Source organism: Crinia signifera, chromosome 9 (assembly GCF_055691185.1).
Source record: "Crinia signifera chromosome 9, ASM5569118v1, whole genome shotgun sequence".
Lineage (NCBI taxonomy): Eukaryota > Metazoa > Chordata > Amphibia > Anura > Myobatrachidae > Crinia > Crinia signifera.
In genome coordinates, this window is record NC_139225.1 from 17,019,894 (window position 1) to 17,036,151 (window position 16,258).

The 16,258-nt window shown below is 49.0% G+C and overlaps 2 protein-coding genes across 2 annotated transcripts; both read left to right on the forward strand.

The window, feature by feature from the left end:
• Window positions 1–700: 700 nt before the first annotated feature.
• On the forward strand, window positions 701–5,970 carry PAXX (PAXX non-homologous end joining factor). The gene is made up of 7 exons (XM_083161202.1): window positions 701–844; window positions 2,109–2,169; window positions 3,561–3,607; window positions 3,816–4,006; window positions 4,341–4,415; window positions 4,510–4,603; window positions 5,591–5,970. The coding sequence occupies exons 1-7, from the start codon at window positions 738–740 to the stop codon at window positions 5,628–5,630; spliced, it is 615 nt and encodes a 204-aa protein (XP_083017328.1). The 5' UTR covers window positions 701–737; the 3' UTR covers window positions 5,631–5,970.
• A 7,798-nt stretch (window positions 5,971–13,768) lies between these two features.
• On the forward strand, window positions 13,769–15,095 carry LOC146036513 (uncharacterized). The gene is made up of 2 exons (XM_083160492.1): window positions 13,769–14,249; window positions 14,364–15,095. The coding sequence occupies exons 1-2, from the start codon at window positions 14,157–14,159 to the stop codon at window positions 15,075–15,077; spliced, it is 807 nt and encodes a 268-aa protein (XP_083016618.1). The 5' UTR covers window positions 13,769–14,156; the 3' UTR covers window positions 15,078–15,095.
• The last annotated feature ends 1,163 nt before the right edge of the window (window positions 15,096–16,258 follow it).

Here is a 16,258-nt window from a genome sequence, read left to right on the forward strand (position 1 = left end):
GACAGTTAGGCAAGTATGATTCTCCCTCTATGGGGGTCGTGGACCCCCACGAGGGAAAATAGCGGGTGGCCGCCGGGTACCCGTCTGTCTGCATTTTGACAGTTGGGATCCCGACGTCGGGATAGCGTCCGGCACCCCTCCAGGAGGAACACAATGCTCTGTTTCTGGACTTTCCTCTTTATGTATGATTACCATCACCTGTGGTGAAAAACCTTTCTTATTAGTTAATCTGTTCCAAAACAGCTGATGCTATTCATACATTAAGAGGGAAGTCCAGGAGCAGAGCATTGTGTCCCTCCGGCCATGGGTCACGTTGGGAGGTATGCATACATAGATAATCAATAAGTCGGCATCATATGTCGATAGGCAATAAGTTGATAGGGCAAAAGATTGATGGTTAAATGGTCTTACATTGAAGGGTTCCAAAAGTTGACATGCAAAATGGTTGACACATTAAACGTTGACACTTTTTTTAAATTTACCCTAATTCATCCCGCTAGTGCCCAACTCTCCCAGCTGGCACACACCTACACGCCTGATCGGATGCAGTACATCGCGGGCACCCCTGAGCCCCCTCCAGAATGAACGTCAGGTGCAGTGCTGGCTCTTGCAGGGTTAATCACATTCTCTACCGGGCAGCATGGATGTAGCCCCGCCCACGTGTCTAACAGGCCCCGCCCCTCCCCGGCTTCCTGGCCCGCCCACCCGCGGCAGCAGCGGCAGCAGTGAGTGACACAATGGAGGCGGCGGAGGTCTGGTCTCCGGTCTGTTCCCTGCTGCTCTCCGGCCGCCGCTACCTGTGCCTGACCCGGCTGCCGGCTGCTGGGAGCGGCGTGAGGCTACAGTGAGTGACCCGGCTGTGCAGTGCAGGGGGTGCACAGGGGTAGGCAGTGCAGGGGGTACACAGGGGTAGGCAGTGCAGGGGGTGCACAGGGGTAGGCAGTGCTGCAGGTTTGGGTTGTGCTATAGGAGTGTGTGTGTGTGTGTGTGTGTTTGTTTGTGCTATAGGTGTGTGTTTGTCGTATACATTATATTACTATTCAGCATTATTTGTCTGTGTCGGCAAGTGCCTACTCTCCGCTGTCGACGTATAGCATCCTCTGCACTGCGTTCCTCTGAGTGCCAGTCTGTGCGCTGGGCTTGTACCTTAGTGTTGAGGACCCACCAGATGTGGTCACCTGGCCTAAATTATGATACGCCCCTCCGTGTCCCCCCCCCCCCCCCCCCCTTATATCGCTGAGTATAATTATGCAGATTAGCAGCACTAAATACTGCATTTTCTGTGTGGAACTACAAGTATCAGCATGGTAGCACCTCTGATGTCTGGAATTTGGGTGTTGGCCTGGCATCGCTATACGTGTCCCATGTGGCGGTGCCTATGTACAGCGAAGTGTAGGGGTACCCGCACCTGGCACCGGTGTGTAATCACACATGTGTAGGGTGGCGGTCAATTCCCTGCGCTGTGCAGGTGCCCGGCCTGTGTGTACTGTATATGTTGGTACCACATAGAATTTGGCAGGTTTCCAGGGCAGAAAACCCGTACCAAATATCTCAGTCTACGCAGCAAGTAGACAAAAGCGTATGAATTGAAAGCATAAGGTCACCAAGGATATGTTCTTCCTTCTAGTCCTCTCCTCAAAATGGATATTGTCTCAAAATGATGAGACATTACGGTGCAGATTATACACTTTAATACAACACAATTAAAATATGAACATGCAGTGATCAGAAATATGGGACTCTCACCATTTGACTTTGTCCACAAACAAAATGCAGACAAAGTAAGCCTAAATTGTTATCCCAAACAGGCGTCCCTGGATGCTGGAATATGGTAAGGGATCCCAAAAAGTCCTTTTACTGTCCCAAAGTAGCCACAGCCGACCGGTTTCAATACCTTGCGGTATCTTTTTCAAGGCATCGGCAATTTTAATGAATATTATCAAGCGGCCTGGAAACCTGCCAAATTCTATGTGGTATTGTAGGTAAAATTGAAGTGGTTCTCGGAGGTGGTTACTAGGGCTGCTATTTGAGCGCACGATATTATAGTCTGAATCGTTTTCCTTGTATTGTATATGTCGGTAAGCTGCGTCTTCCCTCCTTACTTCTAGTGTTACAGATGGCAATGAAGTGTGGAGGACGGACCCCATAGAGGAGGCCCTGGAGGAGTGGGTAAGACACCCCAATGGCAGCATTTGCCATTCTTGGAAATTGGAATTGCAAGGTTATGGTATAAATGATAGACCGTGACTATGTCGACAGTAACAAAAGGTTGACACAAGGTAAAGGTCAAGCCGCTATGTCCTGATCCAGCCAGCGTGTCCTGATCCAGCCAGCGCGTCCCTTATGAATGAGTGGGTACTGACCCACTACAACTATCTACTGCATCTGCTGTCTCTCAATATAGTCCCACCATCATTTTGACTGTAAGCTCTTGGGTGTGTACAGTAATGTTATGTGCTATAATGAACTGCCCCGCTTGTCCGGTGGTGTCGCGTACTGCCCCTCTTGCCCGGTGGTGTCGCGTACTGCCCCGCTTGCCCGGTGGTGCCGCGTACTGCCCCGCTTGCCCGGTGGTGCCGCGTACTGCCCCGCTTGCCCGGTGGTGTCGCGTACTGCCCCGCTTGCCCGGTGGTGTCGCGTACTGCCCTGCTTGCCCGGTGGTGTCGCGTACTGCCCCGCTTGCCCGGTGGTGTCGCGTACTGCCCTGCTTGCCCGGTGGTGTCGCGTACTGCCCCGCTTGCCCGGTGGTGTCGCGTACTGCCCCTCTTGCCCGGTGGTGTCGCGTACTGCCCCTCTTGTCCGGTGGTGTCGCGAACTGCCCCGCTTGCCCGGTGGTGTCGCGAACTGCCCCGCTTGCCCGGTGGTGTCGCGAACTGCCCCGCTTGCCCGGTGGTGTCGCGAACTGCCCCGCTTGCCCGGTGGTGTCGCGAACTGCCCCGCTTGCCCGGTGGTGTCGCGAACTGCCCCGCTTGCCCGGTGGTGTCGCGAACTGCCCCGCTTGCCCGGTGGTGTCGCGAACTGCCCCGCTTGCCCGGTGGTGTCGCGAACTGCCCCGCTTGCCCGGTGGTGTCGCGAACTGCCCCGCTTGCCCGGTGGTGTCGCGAACTGCCCCGCTTGCCCGGTGGTGTCGCGAACTGCCCCGCTTGCCCGGTACTGCCCCTCTTGTCCAATAATGCCCTTCTTGCCCGGTGGTGTCACGTACTGCCCTTCTTGTCCGGTGATGTCACGTACTCCCCTGCTCTGTTTATACTGCGCTAGACTAAGTGTCTGGGGCCACCAGTCGCAGGAGGGACGTGTGTGGACAGAATGATGTGACTTAGCCCTGTCTGTCACCAGCGCTTCCTGTAGTACATCACACACTTACAGATTACACCCCATAAATTATAGGCCCCGTGTTGCTCCCTACTATTTGCCATTGTGCCATATCGTATGTAGTGTTACTCCCCCATGCCGCGTTCTTTGTGAGATGCCTCCCAGGTATGTCCTCCATGTATTGATTACAGTAATAGTAAGTGCTGGGTGGTTTCCTGGCTGACTGTCCTGTCTGGCTTTCATTTCAGGATGCAGTTCGCGGGATGACTTCACAGGAGCTGGTGGGCAAACTGCGGTAATATCCCGTGTTTTCCGCCATTCGTGCTATGGCCTGCCGTTATAATCTGGTCAATGTTCCCAGAAATGTGGATTCCATTCAGTTTGGTCACACACACGGCAGCCATTTTGGATTAGCTCACGTGTTGCCATGGTTATAGGATATAGACACGCTCACAGGCCAAGCTTTGATTCATTTCATCCATTGTATGTTTTTTCCTTCTCAGGGAAACGTTCCAGAGCCGAGCCCCGGTCCTAGAGATCCATGGCAGCCTTGCTAGCCTGTCTATAACGGCAGAGTCTGGGAATGTCAGTCTTGATCTTCTCAAGCTTCCCGTGTCGGAGGCGCGGGCACACGTGCAGGAGGCTCTGTTCGATATGGCTGACCGTGTGAGGGATTTGGAGGGCCTCCTTAAAGGTACCTGTCACCGATTTTGTACTGGCGGCATATGGTGTTTTATCCCTCACAGTGAAATATACGTTCTCCTTCTCATTGGTGCATTGCTGGTCACATGGTGGTGGCGGCCATTTTGTTAGCTGAACCTCTTCTAAATGGCTCTGAGGAACACATGACCTTACAGAGGAGCAGGGAATGTCGCCTGATGCAGCCTGGGCAGTGGCCACCTCTGGTTCATCTTACAAAATGGCTTCCTACGGAGTGTGAAGGCAATGGACGCCCTTTCGGAAATCACCATGTAAATTACTCTTATGTCGCACATATCCTGACCCAGTGCTCGGTTCTGGTTTTGCAGCTGCAGAAGGCAGTGCGTCGGCATCCGTCAGTCCAGCAAAGCAATCTGAAAGGAACCACTTAGTACATATCCCAGGTTAGTGCGAATTTAGCGCTGCCAAGATGGCGTCATTAGTTGCGCAGATTAAAAGTTGACGATGCTCCTAATGTAAGATTCATCCTCTGTTTAGATGTTGATGGTCGGAGGAAAGGGTACGCGGGCTCCGTCACCCAGGTGAAGAAGAGGGTTCCTGGGGAGTCACTCATAAATCCTGGCTGTAAGAGGTAACTCAACACCCTGTGTCTCTTGATACAGTCTTGGCTCGCTGGTGTGGTAGTAGCAGGGCATGATTTCCAGATCTCCTCAGTGATGTAGAAGTTTATAAAGCAGATACGGGTTGATATTTAATAGCCTGTGAGATGCCGGAAAGCTTTATATCAGGCATGTCCAAGCTATGGCCCTCCAGCTGTTGTGAAACTGCACATCCCAGCATGCCTTGCCACAGCTTTAGCATTCCCTAAGAGCAAAACTGGCAAAGCATGCTGGGATGTGTAGTTTCACAACAGCTGGAGGGCCATTGTTTGGACATGCCTGCTTTATGGGATGCGGTCATTCGTCAGACTGCATTTAGGTCTACAGTCATTAGGTCGACCCCACTAGGTCGACTGGCAGGAAGGTCGACCTGACTTAAGGTCGACATGGGCCAAGGTCGACATGACTTAAGGTCGAATTTGCATAAAGGTCGACATGAGGAAGGTCGACTGGTCATAAGGTCGACATGGGTTTTTCACTGTTTTTTGAGCTGACATGTGCCGACAGGCGGTATTTCATGCCCTACCATCCACTAGGGCGTGGTGGGAGAATAAAATAGTGTACTGAGCACAGCGAGGCACCGTGCCCAAAGCATTGCAAGCGATGCGAGGGGCTGCGGTTAAATTCCAACTGTGTCCATGTTAAATGTGTTGACATTCGGGTAAAAAAAAACAGTGAAAAACCCATGTCGACCTTATGACCAGTCGACCTTCCTCATGTCGACCTTTATGCAAATTTGACCTTAAGTCATGTCGACCTTGGCCCATGTCGACCTTAAGTCAGGTCGACCTTCCTGCCAGTCGACCTAGTGGGGTCGACCTAATGACTGTAGACCTAAATGCAGTCTGACGAATGATCCCATTCCTGCTTTATATAGTCAGGGGTCAATACTGACCGATTTGGGAATCGGCGTTGTATACCATAAAGCTCATGTCTAACTTGGTATTTTTCTTTTTAAGTAAAAAAGCAGCCAAGGGGGTTGATTTTGACGAATCCTGACGTCACTCATGTTGGCGGACACAGCAAGGACTATAGGATGGATCCAGCTGGTAGTATCCTGGGCTGCACAGAGAGACAGCAGGACCTGCTTCATTTGTGGATCAACACTGCCATCTACAGACGCTTCAGCGGTACTTCAACTTGGAATATAATTCTGATTTTTTTTGGGGAGCCCATGCCTGATGTATTATAAGAAGTGTTTCCAGCTGTTTATACATTTGGTATACATACCTCCAGCTCTGTCCAACCAACATTGAACCATGAATTTAATGGACATCTCTTAAACCAAGTATGTCCAACCTGCGGCCCTCCAGCTGTTGTGAAACTACACCTCCCAGCATGCCTTGCCACAGTTTTTCTCTTAGGGAATGCTAAATCTATGGAAAGGCATGCCGAGATGTGAAGTTTCACAACAGCTGGAGGGCCGCAGGTTGGACATGCCTGTTTAAAACAATCATTGCAATTTAATAGGATTTGTTAATTGCATGAATCAGGTTTAAATGCATATTTTATGAATTCTGATGCACAGGGAAAGCATTGCTGTAACCAGTAGCAACCAACCTACAATTCTTTTTTTTAATCTCTAGTTGAGGGGTTGCTATGCCAGCGCCCCTTCTCCTCTTTTTTACAAAATAGTATTCAATGGCAAAATCCAGATGGTGTAACCATTGTTATTTTTTTATCTGGTTAGGGCTCTGTGGTCCCCGGTACAGGGCGGTGACCGGTAGTTTTGGCGATGCTGTGCGATTATCTTATTGTCAGTATTTATGAATTTTTCAATAAAATAAATGTAAGTATACTGTGGTTTCTGTGATGGAGACTTGAGGATGAGGAGTGGTAAGTAGTGTCTACTTCCAGAGCACGCAGAGGTTACGGGAGAGGAGAGTGGTCTAGGGAGGTCTCTGTCAATGCCCTCTGAGAACCGCAACATGGGAAAAAGTTCAGTATGTGTGACCTGGAAGTGGTTTTGTGTCTTCATTGACTTTATCTTCCCTCCCGCTATAGGCGACTCTTTATTCTCTTGACAAATACTCAACAGGCGGAATTCAATGTTCCGCCTGTTGAGTGTCAAAGTGGGTGTGTCAGCAAAAACGGCCGCGGATTGTCAAAATGGCTGTGAATTTGACAATCTGCGTCCGTTTCCAACAAAACAGATCTGACTGGTTTTAAAGTCAGATCTTTTTTGTCGGAATCCGCCTTTAATGCTGTCAGCAAACGGGGGCAATGAATAGGCATCAGCAAAACAAATCTTTATTGACTTTTTTGACTGGGTGACTTAAGCAATAGGTGGGGCTGTAGATGTAGCTTATCTAGACTTTAGTAAGGCTTTTGACATTGTCCCACATCGCAGACTTAAATAAACTTGAAAACTTGGGATTGGATTCTAAGATGGTTGAATGGATTAGATCTTTGTTGCAGGACAGAAAACAGAGAGAAACCGAAACAGAGAGTTGTAGTAAACCGAGTACAGTCAATGGAGGGAAAGGTTACAAGTGGAGGAGCTCAGGGATCTGTACTTGGACCAGTGCTTTTTAATATCTTTATTGGTGATATTGCAAATGGAATTGAGGGTAAAATGTGCCTTTTTGCAGATGACACAAAGATATGCAACAGGGTAGACACACCAGGAGGGGTAAAACAAATGATTGATGATCTAGGTAGATTACAGGAATGGTCAAGAGAATGGCAACTACAGTTTAATGCCAAAAAATGCAAAATCATGCACTTGGGTCTCAGAAATCCAAAGACTCAATATAGTATAAATGGCACTATAATGGAAACTACTGAGGAAGAGAGGGATCTAGGTGTCACTATTTCAGGGGACTAAAGCAGCCCATACACGCTGCTATGAGGGCGTGCTTTCCGTGCTGTACTAGCACAGATCACATTGCATTGCATTGCATGTTCATCCGTTGTGCATGCAATTTGATGCAATTTGATGAAACCTAAGTACAAAAAGTATGTGCAAGCACATACTTTTTTTACTTAGTTTTCATCAAATTGCATCAAATTGCATGCACAACGGATGAACATGCAATGCAATGTGATCTGTGCTAGTACAGCACGCCCACAAAGCAGCGTGTATGGGCAGCTTTAAAGGCAGGTAGGCAATGAAGAAGGCAAGTCAGATGCTTGGTTGCATAGGGAGAGGGGTACTTGTGTATTTTGGCGGCGCCCCCGATGTCTGTCGTACGATGAACACATCGCATGCCATGCGATGCAACGCGATTTTGACCCTCTATACGATAAAAAAAATCGTATAAGCACCCTAAAGGGTGCTTACAATGTTAAATGCACCCCCACGCCACTCCCCCCACTATAAACGTGAACCCGAAGCGTGGCGAGCGGTGGCGGTACGCGTCCTACGACCTTTTCATACCCCCACTATCCACATCGGCGTGGAGTTGTGAATAGAATGGCGAGCGCAGCGGATACCTTCACAGGTAAACGCGTCCCTTTGTGGGCTTCACAGGTATCCGCGTCCGCTCGCCACGCTTCGGGCTCGGTGGCTTGCTGCGCTGGCCACACTATTCTATTCTCAACTCCACGCCGATGTGGATAGTGGGGGTATAAAAAGGTCGTAGGATGCGTACCGCCGCCGCTCGCCACGCTTCGGGTTCACGTTTATAGTGGGGGGGGTGGCGTGGGGGTGCATTTAACATTGTAAGCACCCATTAGGGTGCTTAACATTGTATAAGCACCCATTAGGGTGCTTATACAATGTTTAATCGCATCGTATGGCATTGTATGCCATGTACAATGGCATACAATTTCAAAATTGTATGCCATCGTGCACTATCGTACGATATCGCGTCGCATCGCATACCATCGTATGCGTTATGGTATGCGATGCGATGGGCGCCGCCAAAATACACAAGTACCGGGAGAGGTATCAGCAGTAGAAAGAAAGAAGTAATGCCACTGTATAGGTCATTGGTACGACCTCATCTAGAGTACTGTGTCCAGTTCTGGAGGCCATATCTCCAGAAGGATATAAATACATTAGAGACTGTACAAAGAAGGGCAACTAAAATGGTGCATGGCCTACATCACAAAACGTACCAGGAAAGTAACATCTTAATATGTATACTTTAGAGCAGAGAAGGGGGGGGACATGATCGAAACTTTCACATATACCAAGGGCTTTAACAAGGTACAGGTGGGAGACATTCTTCACAGGAAGAGGAGCAGCAGAACACGAGGACATGCACTGACACTAGAGGGAGGAAGGTTCATGGGAAATGTGAGGAAGAATTACCTCACAGAAAGAGTAGTAGATAAGTGGAATAGCCTCCCATCAGAGGTGGTAGAGGCAAATACAGTAGAACAATTTAAACATGCTTGGGATAGGCATATTGATATCCTTACAAAAAAATAAGGATCAAATATGATTTGAGGTAACATTAAAAAAGGTGTAGACTAGATGGGCCAAGTGGTTCTTATCTGCCGTCAAAATCTATGTTTAGGATTGGAGCAGCTAAGGACACCTTCGTCTGATGTTATTCTTGTACACCTGTTATTTTCCGGGCACTAATTCCTCTTTAGGTGATTAGAAAACACTTGTTTTTGCTTCTAATGTAGGGTGGCCAATCCTGGGATCGGGGGGATCCTGGAATTTGGCCCCAAAATGACCGGGATTTCAATCCCGGAATTGGAGTATCCAATCTCGGGATTAGACTGCACATGCGCAGTCTAATGCCGGGCATCGTCTGAGCACTCGCTCAGATGCTGTCCCCGTCGCGGCGTGCGGCCTGCGCTATGTGATTAGGTCACAGGTCACGCTGCGCAGGCCGTAGCACTACACCCCCACCGTCGGATCCGCTAGGGCCTCCCCCAGCCACCTGGCTCTTCACCAAAGCCGCCTGCTTCACCCGCTCACCAAAAGTAAGTGTGTGGCCCCGGCACCTGCTTGCCGCCAGGCCACCCACGTCACGCACCGCTGTCACCTGCCCCCCTCCCCAATAGTAATTTAGTGTGGGGGGCACAGGGGAAATTTTATTTTAGGCATGCTGATCCCGGGAATCCCGGGATTGAGCATTTTTCAATCCCGATTCCTGGGATTGAGGAAGTGAAGATGAGGAAGTGGCGATGGCGATGTTGCAGAATCTGATGCCAGAATTTGGATTCCTGGTTGTTGGTTGGAGTCGAATGATACAAAGCCGACAACAGAAACTGTAAGGGCCCTGCACCTGCACCTTTTAAAACCTGTGCAGTTCCTCTTTCCTGCCTGGGGTGTCGCACTCTGCTGTGGTGCTATTAGCAGAGAGATACAGAGGGGTGCAGGGTGCTAGAATGAGCACTACCTGAGTTCACGCTGCCGAGGTGAAAAGACTCAGAAAGTGACCAGTTCTAACTCAAATCAACCTGTTCCATACGGCATCTGCAGGCACTTCCTGGATTACAGAACGCCAATAATGCAGACAGGTTACATATAACACTGAATTCGGGTTTAGGCAGTGCCACGTTGGTACCAGCTATTTCCCACCTGCGTTCCCCCTCCCCCACCCACAGGAGCATTAGTACGCCTGCTCGGTCCCAGATGATGAAGGATACGGTTACATTATATACTGCTGCATAAATGCCTGTCACCACCAGCGCAGTCTTACAGCCCAGTTGTATTGACGGCTCACAGGTCATGGCTGGTACTTGTGGTTCTTCAGCATCTCTCAGGCTTACGCTGCTTCTACAGTATCTATAAGAAGTCCCTGACCCACTCTCTTCTTCCTCCCCAAGCGAATATTTTATTATTTATTACCCGTTATTTATATAGCGCACACATATACTATAGGGCAGAGAATATTTAAACATTCACATCAGTCCCTGCCCCAGTGGAGCTTACAATCTATATTCCCTACCACATGTTGGGAGCCAATTAACCTACCAGTATATTTTTGGTTTGTTTGAGGAAACCCACGCAAGCATGGGGAGAATATACAAACTCCACACAGTTAGGGCCATGGTGGAAATAGAACCCATGACCACAGCGCTGTGAGGCAGTAATACTAACCATTACACTGTCCGTTCTGTGCAGATGAAAAATGTCTGCAAATTTGCTTTCGATTTCCTTTCTGCTCAGCAGAGAGAATACAAATAATAAATCTTGCTTTTGCGATCCTAACTGAATTAGGCCCAGTCATGTTTAGGGACAGAGTGGCTGTGTTGTAAAGACCCAATTTTTAATTGTGTAGTCACCCAAGGGTGATTTAATACCCCCACTATCCAACTATGCATGGAGTTGATTTTATATAGTGTGGCGAGTGCAGCGAGCCACCGAGCCACGCTTCGGAGATTATAACAAGATCTCCTTCAAAGACCACCGCCCCCTTACTCCTGAGCGCATCGTCCCAGCACCTCCCCCGAGGCCCTGCAGCTTCTCATGCGGTTCCTGGTGTACCCGTCTGGCCAGAGGATCCGGGCAGCTGACGTGTGTAACACTAAGGGCAGCCATTCCCCAGTGTTCTGTGTGCTGCAGCTGGGCACATCGTCCCTGCACCTCCCCCGAGGCCCTGCAGCTCCTCATGCTGTTCCTGGTGTACCCATCCGGCCAGAGGATATGGGAAGCTGATGTGTGTAACGCTAAGGGCAGACGTTCCCCAGTGTTCTGTGTGCTGCAGCTGGGCGCATCGTCCCTGCACCTCCCCCGAGGCCCTGCAGCTCCTCATGCGATTCCTGATGTACCCGTCCAGCCAGAGGATCCGGGCAGCTGACATGAGTAACGCTAAGGGCAGCCGTTTCCCAGTGTTCTGTGTACTGCAGCTGGGCGCATCGTCCCTGCACCTCCCCCGAGGCCCTGCAGCTCCTCATGCGGTTCCTGGTGTACCCGTCCGACCAGAGGATCCGGGCAACTGATGTGAGTAACACTAAGGGCAGCCGTTCCCCAGTGTTCTGTGTACTGCAGCTGGGCACATCGTCCCCGCACCTCCCCTGAGGCCCTGCAGCTCCTCATGCTGTTCCTGGTGTACCCGTCCGGCCATCATCCCTGACACCTCCCCCGAGGCCCTGTAGCTCCTCATGCGGTTCCTGGTGTACCCATCCGACCAGAGGATCCGAGCAGCTGATGTGAGTAACGCTAAGGGCAGCCGTTCCCCAGTGTTCTGTGTGCTGCCGCTGGGTGCTGGACACTTCCTGCAGCGTTGCTTCACTGATTGCTACAGCGCCATGAAGAAACGACATGAGGCCTCTAATAATATGCTGCAAATCTAGGTGGTAATCCCCGTCCCCACCTTCCCGGCCATAACAGTCGCAGATCAGATTGGATCAGTGTCATACAGGCCGCACCAGTGACAGCGAGTATCTCAAGGTGTACAGAACAAGGTGAAGAACATTAGGTCTTACATTAAATACAGATAAGTGTAGTGAGGCCCCGTTTGCATCACATACACACATACACACACATTTATATATTGAAGGTCGAAAATCGGCCATCCATGGTGCATGTAAATGTTTTAACACAAATTTATTGGATGCACAAACAAACAGAATAGGATGGGATCACGTACCAGAATGGCGGTATGAGAACCGCACACATACGGCGTAAAACGGTGCAGGGACACTGAGAATTGTTGGAGCCGGTTACACTCACTGCTCCTTCCTTGTAGTAACGTTGCTAGGCCACGCCCCCCAAGCGAATCACAGGAGGGGGGGGCGCGCAAATCGCCGGAAGGGTGGTCGCGGGTGTCTGGTTGGGGGGGGGGGGGGGGGGGTGCGGGAGTAATGGTGGCTGTGGAGAAATGGTGGATGGGGGGCGTGTACTGTAGCCCTGGCTGGTTGGGGGAGGTCAAGGGGGTGGGGTGAGTAGAACACTGGTCTTTTCCTTGGTATCCGGACTATTTGTAGACAACAAGTAGATAGACAGCCATTAGTTCGACAACTCAATAGGTCGACATGCTTTTAGGTCGACATGCTTTTAGGTCGACATGTCATTAGGTCGACATACCATTAGGTCGACATGTCATTAGGTCGACACAACCATTAGGTCGACAGTGTCTAGGTCGACAGTCAAAAGGTCAACATGTTTTTTTTCACTGTTTTTTTTTGAGCCGACATGTGCCGACAGGCGGTATTTCATGCCCTACTATCCACTAGGGCGTGGTGGGAGAATAAAATAGTGTGCCCGAAGCATCGCGAGCGAAGCGAGGGGCTGCGGTTCACTTCAAACTGTGTCCATGTCGACTGTGTCGACATTTCGTCCAAAAAAAACAGCGAAAAAAACCATGTCGACCTTTTGACTGTCGACCTAGACACTGTCGACCTAATGGCAGTGTCGATCTAATGACATGTCAACCTAATGGTATGTCGACCTAAAAGCATGTTGACATATTGAGTTGTCGAACTAATGGTGTCGACCTAATGGCTGTCTATCTACTTGTCTACAAATGGTCCCACATCCCTTTTCCTTAGGGGGGGCGGGTTTGTGTATAACGCTGGGCAGGAACGTTATACACATAGAACACTAGTCTTTTCCCTAGGGGGGGCGGGTTTGTGTATCCCGCTGGGCGGGAACGTTATATACACAGGTGATGAGTGACAGATCTGGCTAAACATATAAGAGATATATTCGGGTTACCACCTCATCCCTTTAATTCCAGACACATTAGTTACACAGGTGTAATTCCATTAGGTACAAAAAGCTCTCTATCTGAACTTCCTTGACAGTGACAGTTACAGAGGTGGGACTGCACCACTGTCCAATATTCAAAAAGGGGAACCACACCTATTGCCACCTCAAACATCACTCTCCTGGACTCACGGACAGTTTATGTGACCCCCTCGCTTTGAATTCTGGACTGTGCTGGAGTCCCACCTCTGTAACTGTAATATATATATACAATTGGATAAAGGGGATATTTCCATTAGAGCAATGAACATTTATTGCTGAATATATGAGATGATCCATCCTTAAATTAATAATGTATTTATTTATTCATTTTATCTGTCCCCTGCAGACATGATGTCAGATATTCTGACTGCTGAACCAATCACAGAGGTATGAGATGTAAAAAAAAAAAAAATCATATGTATTATGACATCACAGTGCAGTGATGTCACATGCTCTTGGTGTTGCTATATAAACTCCCCCCCCCAAGGCAAAGGCCTCAGAGCTGTTATGAAGAGGATGAGGATGAGGATGACAGCGACTGTGTGTGTACGAATTGTATACTGTGAGTATAACAACCTGGGATAAGTAACATTATATTATATTTGTCAGGTACCCAGATAGATCCCGGCGGATTAGCCATGTTTCTGTACATAGGTGACGCCTATTCCTGGGATAAATACATTTTATAGTTTGTCCCAGAATATCCCAGACCCCTGTGTATAATATCCCAAATCTCAGCATGTTCCCCTGTAGTCAAACAGAGACCACAATAGTAAATGATTAGAGAGTACTGTTATATGTTCTCTGTTTGTATATAGTGGAAGATATAGGTGAGGGGGCGGTACAGGGGCGTGGTGACCGAGACTCATCAGCGTAACCACACCCACTGCTATATAGTTCAGATATTACTGGGGGGCGGGGCTAGGATGACGTTTGATTTAATCTATTGTTTTTGTATTTCAGTTTTTGCGTTATTGCCATTGATATATGGTCAGATTCCTGACATGGAGGATCTGAATGTAAGTATAGACATTTTGCTTGTTCACAGTTTTGTTACATGTGAGTCACAATGTTATTTTTGTATCTTTATAGCTGTGTCGTTGCTTAATACTTCTTTATCTTTTATATTATAGAATACTGAATTCCCACCAGGAATAAAAGTGGAAAGTGACATCGGGGAGATCACCGACATCTCCGGCTACATGAAAGAGGATGAGGACCTCAGCGCAGAAGTAGCAGCGCCCAGAATGCACAGCAGCAGCATGCTGAATGTGGATGAGGACCTCAGCGCAAGACTGGGAGGAGTGCTCAGTATGCCGGAAGAGACCAGCACCACACCGGGAGAGGCCATTGAACCCACTGCCAGACTGGGAGAGGCCATTGACCCTAGTGCCAGACTGGAAGAGGCCAGCACCCCCAGCACCACACTGGAAGAGGCCAGCGCCCCCAGTGCCATACTGAGAGAGGCCACGTTTCCCAGTGCCTTATTGATAGAGGCCAGCACCCTTAGTGCCTTACTGGTTGAGACAAAGCCCTCCAGTGCCAGACTGGAAAAGGACAAAACTAGACTGGTAGAAGCCAGCACCAGCCTGGAAGAAGGAAGCACCAGACTGGGAGAAGCAAGCACTCCCAGCATTACCATCGGAGAGGCCAGCACCCCCAGCACCAGTGTGGGGGAGGTCAGCACCCCTACTGCCATCAAAGAAGAGGCCAGTGCTTCCGCCATAAGGATTATATTATGTGTGTTACTCGCGGTGTCTATCATCAATTTAATTATTATGTCGTTATTAATGTATCGCATGAAAAATCAGCAGAAGGAGTGCGATATTGAAAGTGGGGATCTGTGATTGTCTCCCCATCATCAACGTAGGAGAAGTCAGGTCCCCATCAGCATCTGACAAACCCGCGGCCCCCAGCACCATCTGAGGGGCCAATAAATAAAATCTGATGTATTTAGTAACACAATTCTGTTTTCCGCATGTTATTGGTATTGTGAGCGAGTGGCGCGAAAGCGGTTACATCGCTGACAGTTATACTGGGGGTTTTGTGTCATATAACATATATACATATACGTGATATGGGTTTTTTACTTAAGAATTTAAGGAGGGGGGGGGGACACCATGGTTTCGGGTTAATACAGGCATGTCCAAACTATGGCCCTCCAGCTGTTGTGAAACTACAAGTCCCATCATGCCTTGCCACAGTTTTGCTATTAAGGAATGCTAAAACTATGGCAAGGCATGCTGGGATGTGTAGTTTCACAACAGCTGGAGGGGCATAGTTTGGACATGCCTGGGTTAATACCTTTACATTGTCCAGATAGACAGTGAGTAAGTCAACACCAAAAGGTTGACGTCCAATAGGACAACAGGATGAAAAGGACAACATAAAGAAGGTTGACATGTAATCGGTCGGCTTGGTCAAAAGGAGGGGTCCGAACATTCGCGGCCTAGGGAAGGTGTGAATCAGCCCCTTTATCTCTCTCCAACCAAGGCTAAGTACAGAGACCCCATTGTCACTGGTTCCCCTCAAGGTACTGTATGCCAATTCATCCTGCTACACCAATGCTGTAGAACAGGCATGTCCAACCTGCGGCCCTCCAGATGTGCTGAAACTACACATCCCAGCATGCATTGCCATCATTCTAGCATTCCCTTATAGCCAAATTGTGGCAAGGCATGCTGGGATGTGTAGTTTTAGCACATCTGGAGGGCCGCAGGTTGGACAAGCCTGCTGTAGAAGGTTCTGAGAAAAAGGTTCTATATTAATACAAATATTTAAATACATGTTTAGGAAACCCAGGTCCCTGTTACATTGTCACCTCCCTGTAGCCACTGTCACCAATATCTAAATACAGGGGGACATTTACTAAGATGGGAATTAGACTTCACATGTGATGTTGCTATGGGCAACAAATCAGATCCTGTCTACTATGTTTGAACCTTGATGGCTAACCTTGACACTCCAGCTGTTGTTAAACTACACATCCCAGCATGCTCTGCATCAGATTTAGCAAGGCCAAATAGCA

Bases quoted from the DNA above. Each gene is read 5' to 3' on its own strand.
- PAXX (XM_083161202.1), top strand. From the start codon at position 738: ATGGAGGCGGCGGAGGTCTGGTCTCCGGTCTGTTCCCTGCTGCTCTCC. The intron at 2,170-3,560 runs GTAAGACACCCC...CTTTCATTTCAG, and splicing joins AGGAGGCCCTGGAGGAGTGG to GATGCAGTTCGCGGGATGAC. The intron at 4,604-5,590 runs GTAACTCAACAC...TTTCTTTTTAAG, and splicing joins ATAAATCCTGGCTGTAAGAG to TAAAAAAGCAGCCAAGGGGG.
- LOC146036513 (XM_083160492.1), top strand. From the start codon at position 14,157: ATGACGTTTGATTTAATCTATTGTTTTTGTATTTCAGTTTTTGCGTTA. The intron at 14,250-14,363 runs GTAAGTATAGAC...TTTATATTATAG, and splicing joins CTGACATGGAGGATCTGAAT to AATACTGAATTCCCACCAGG.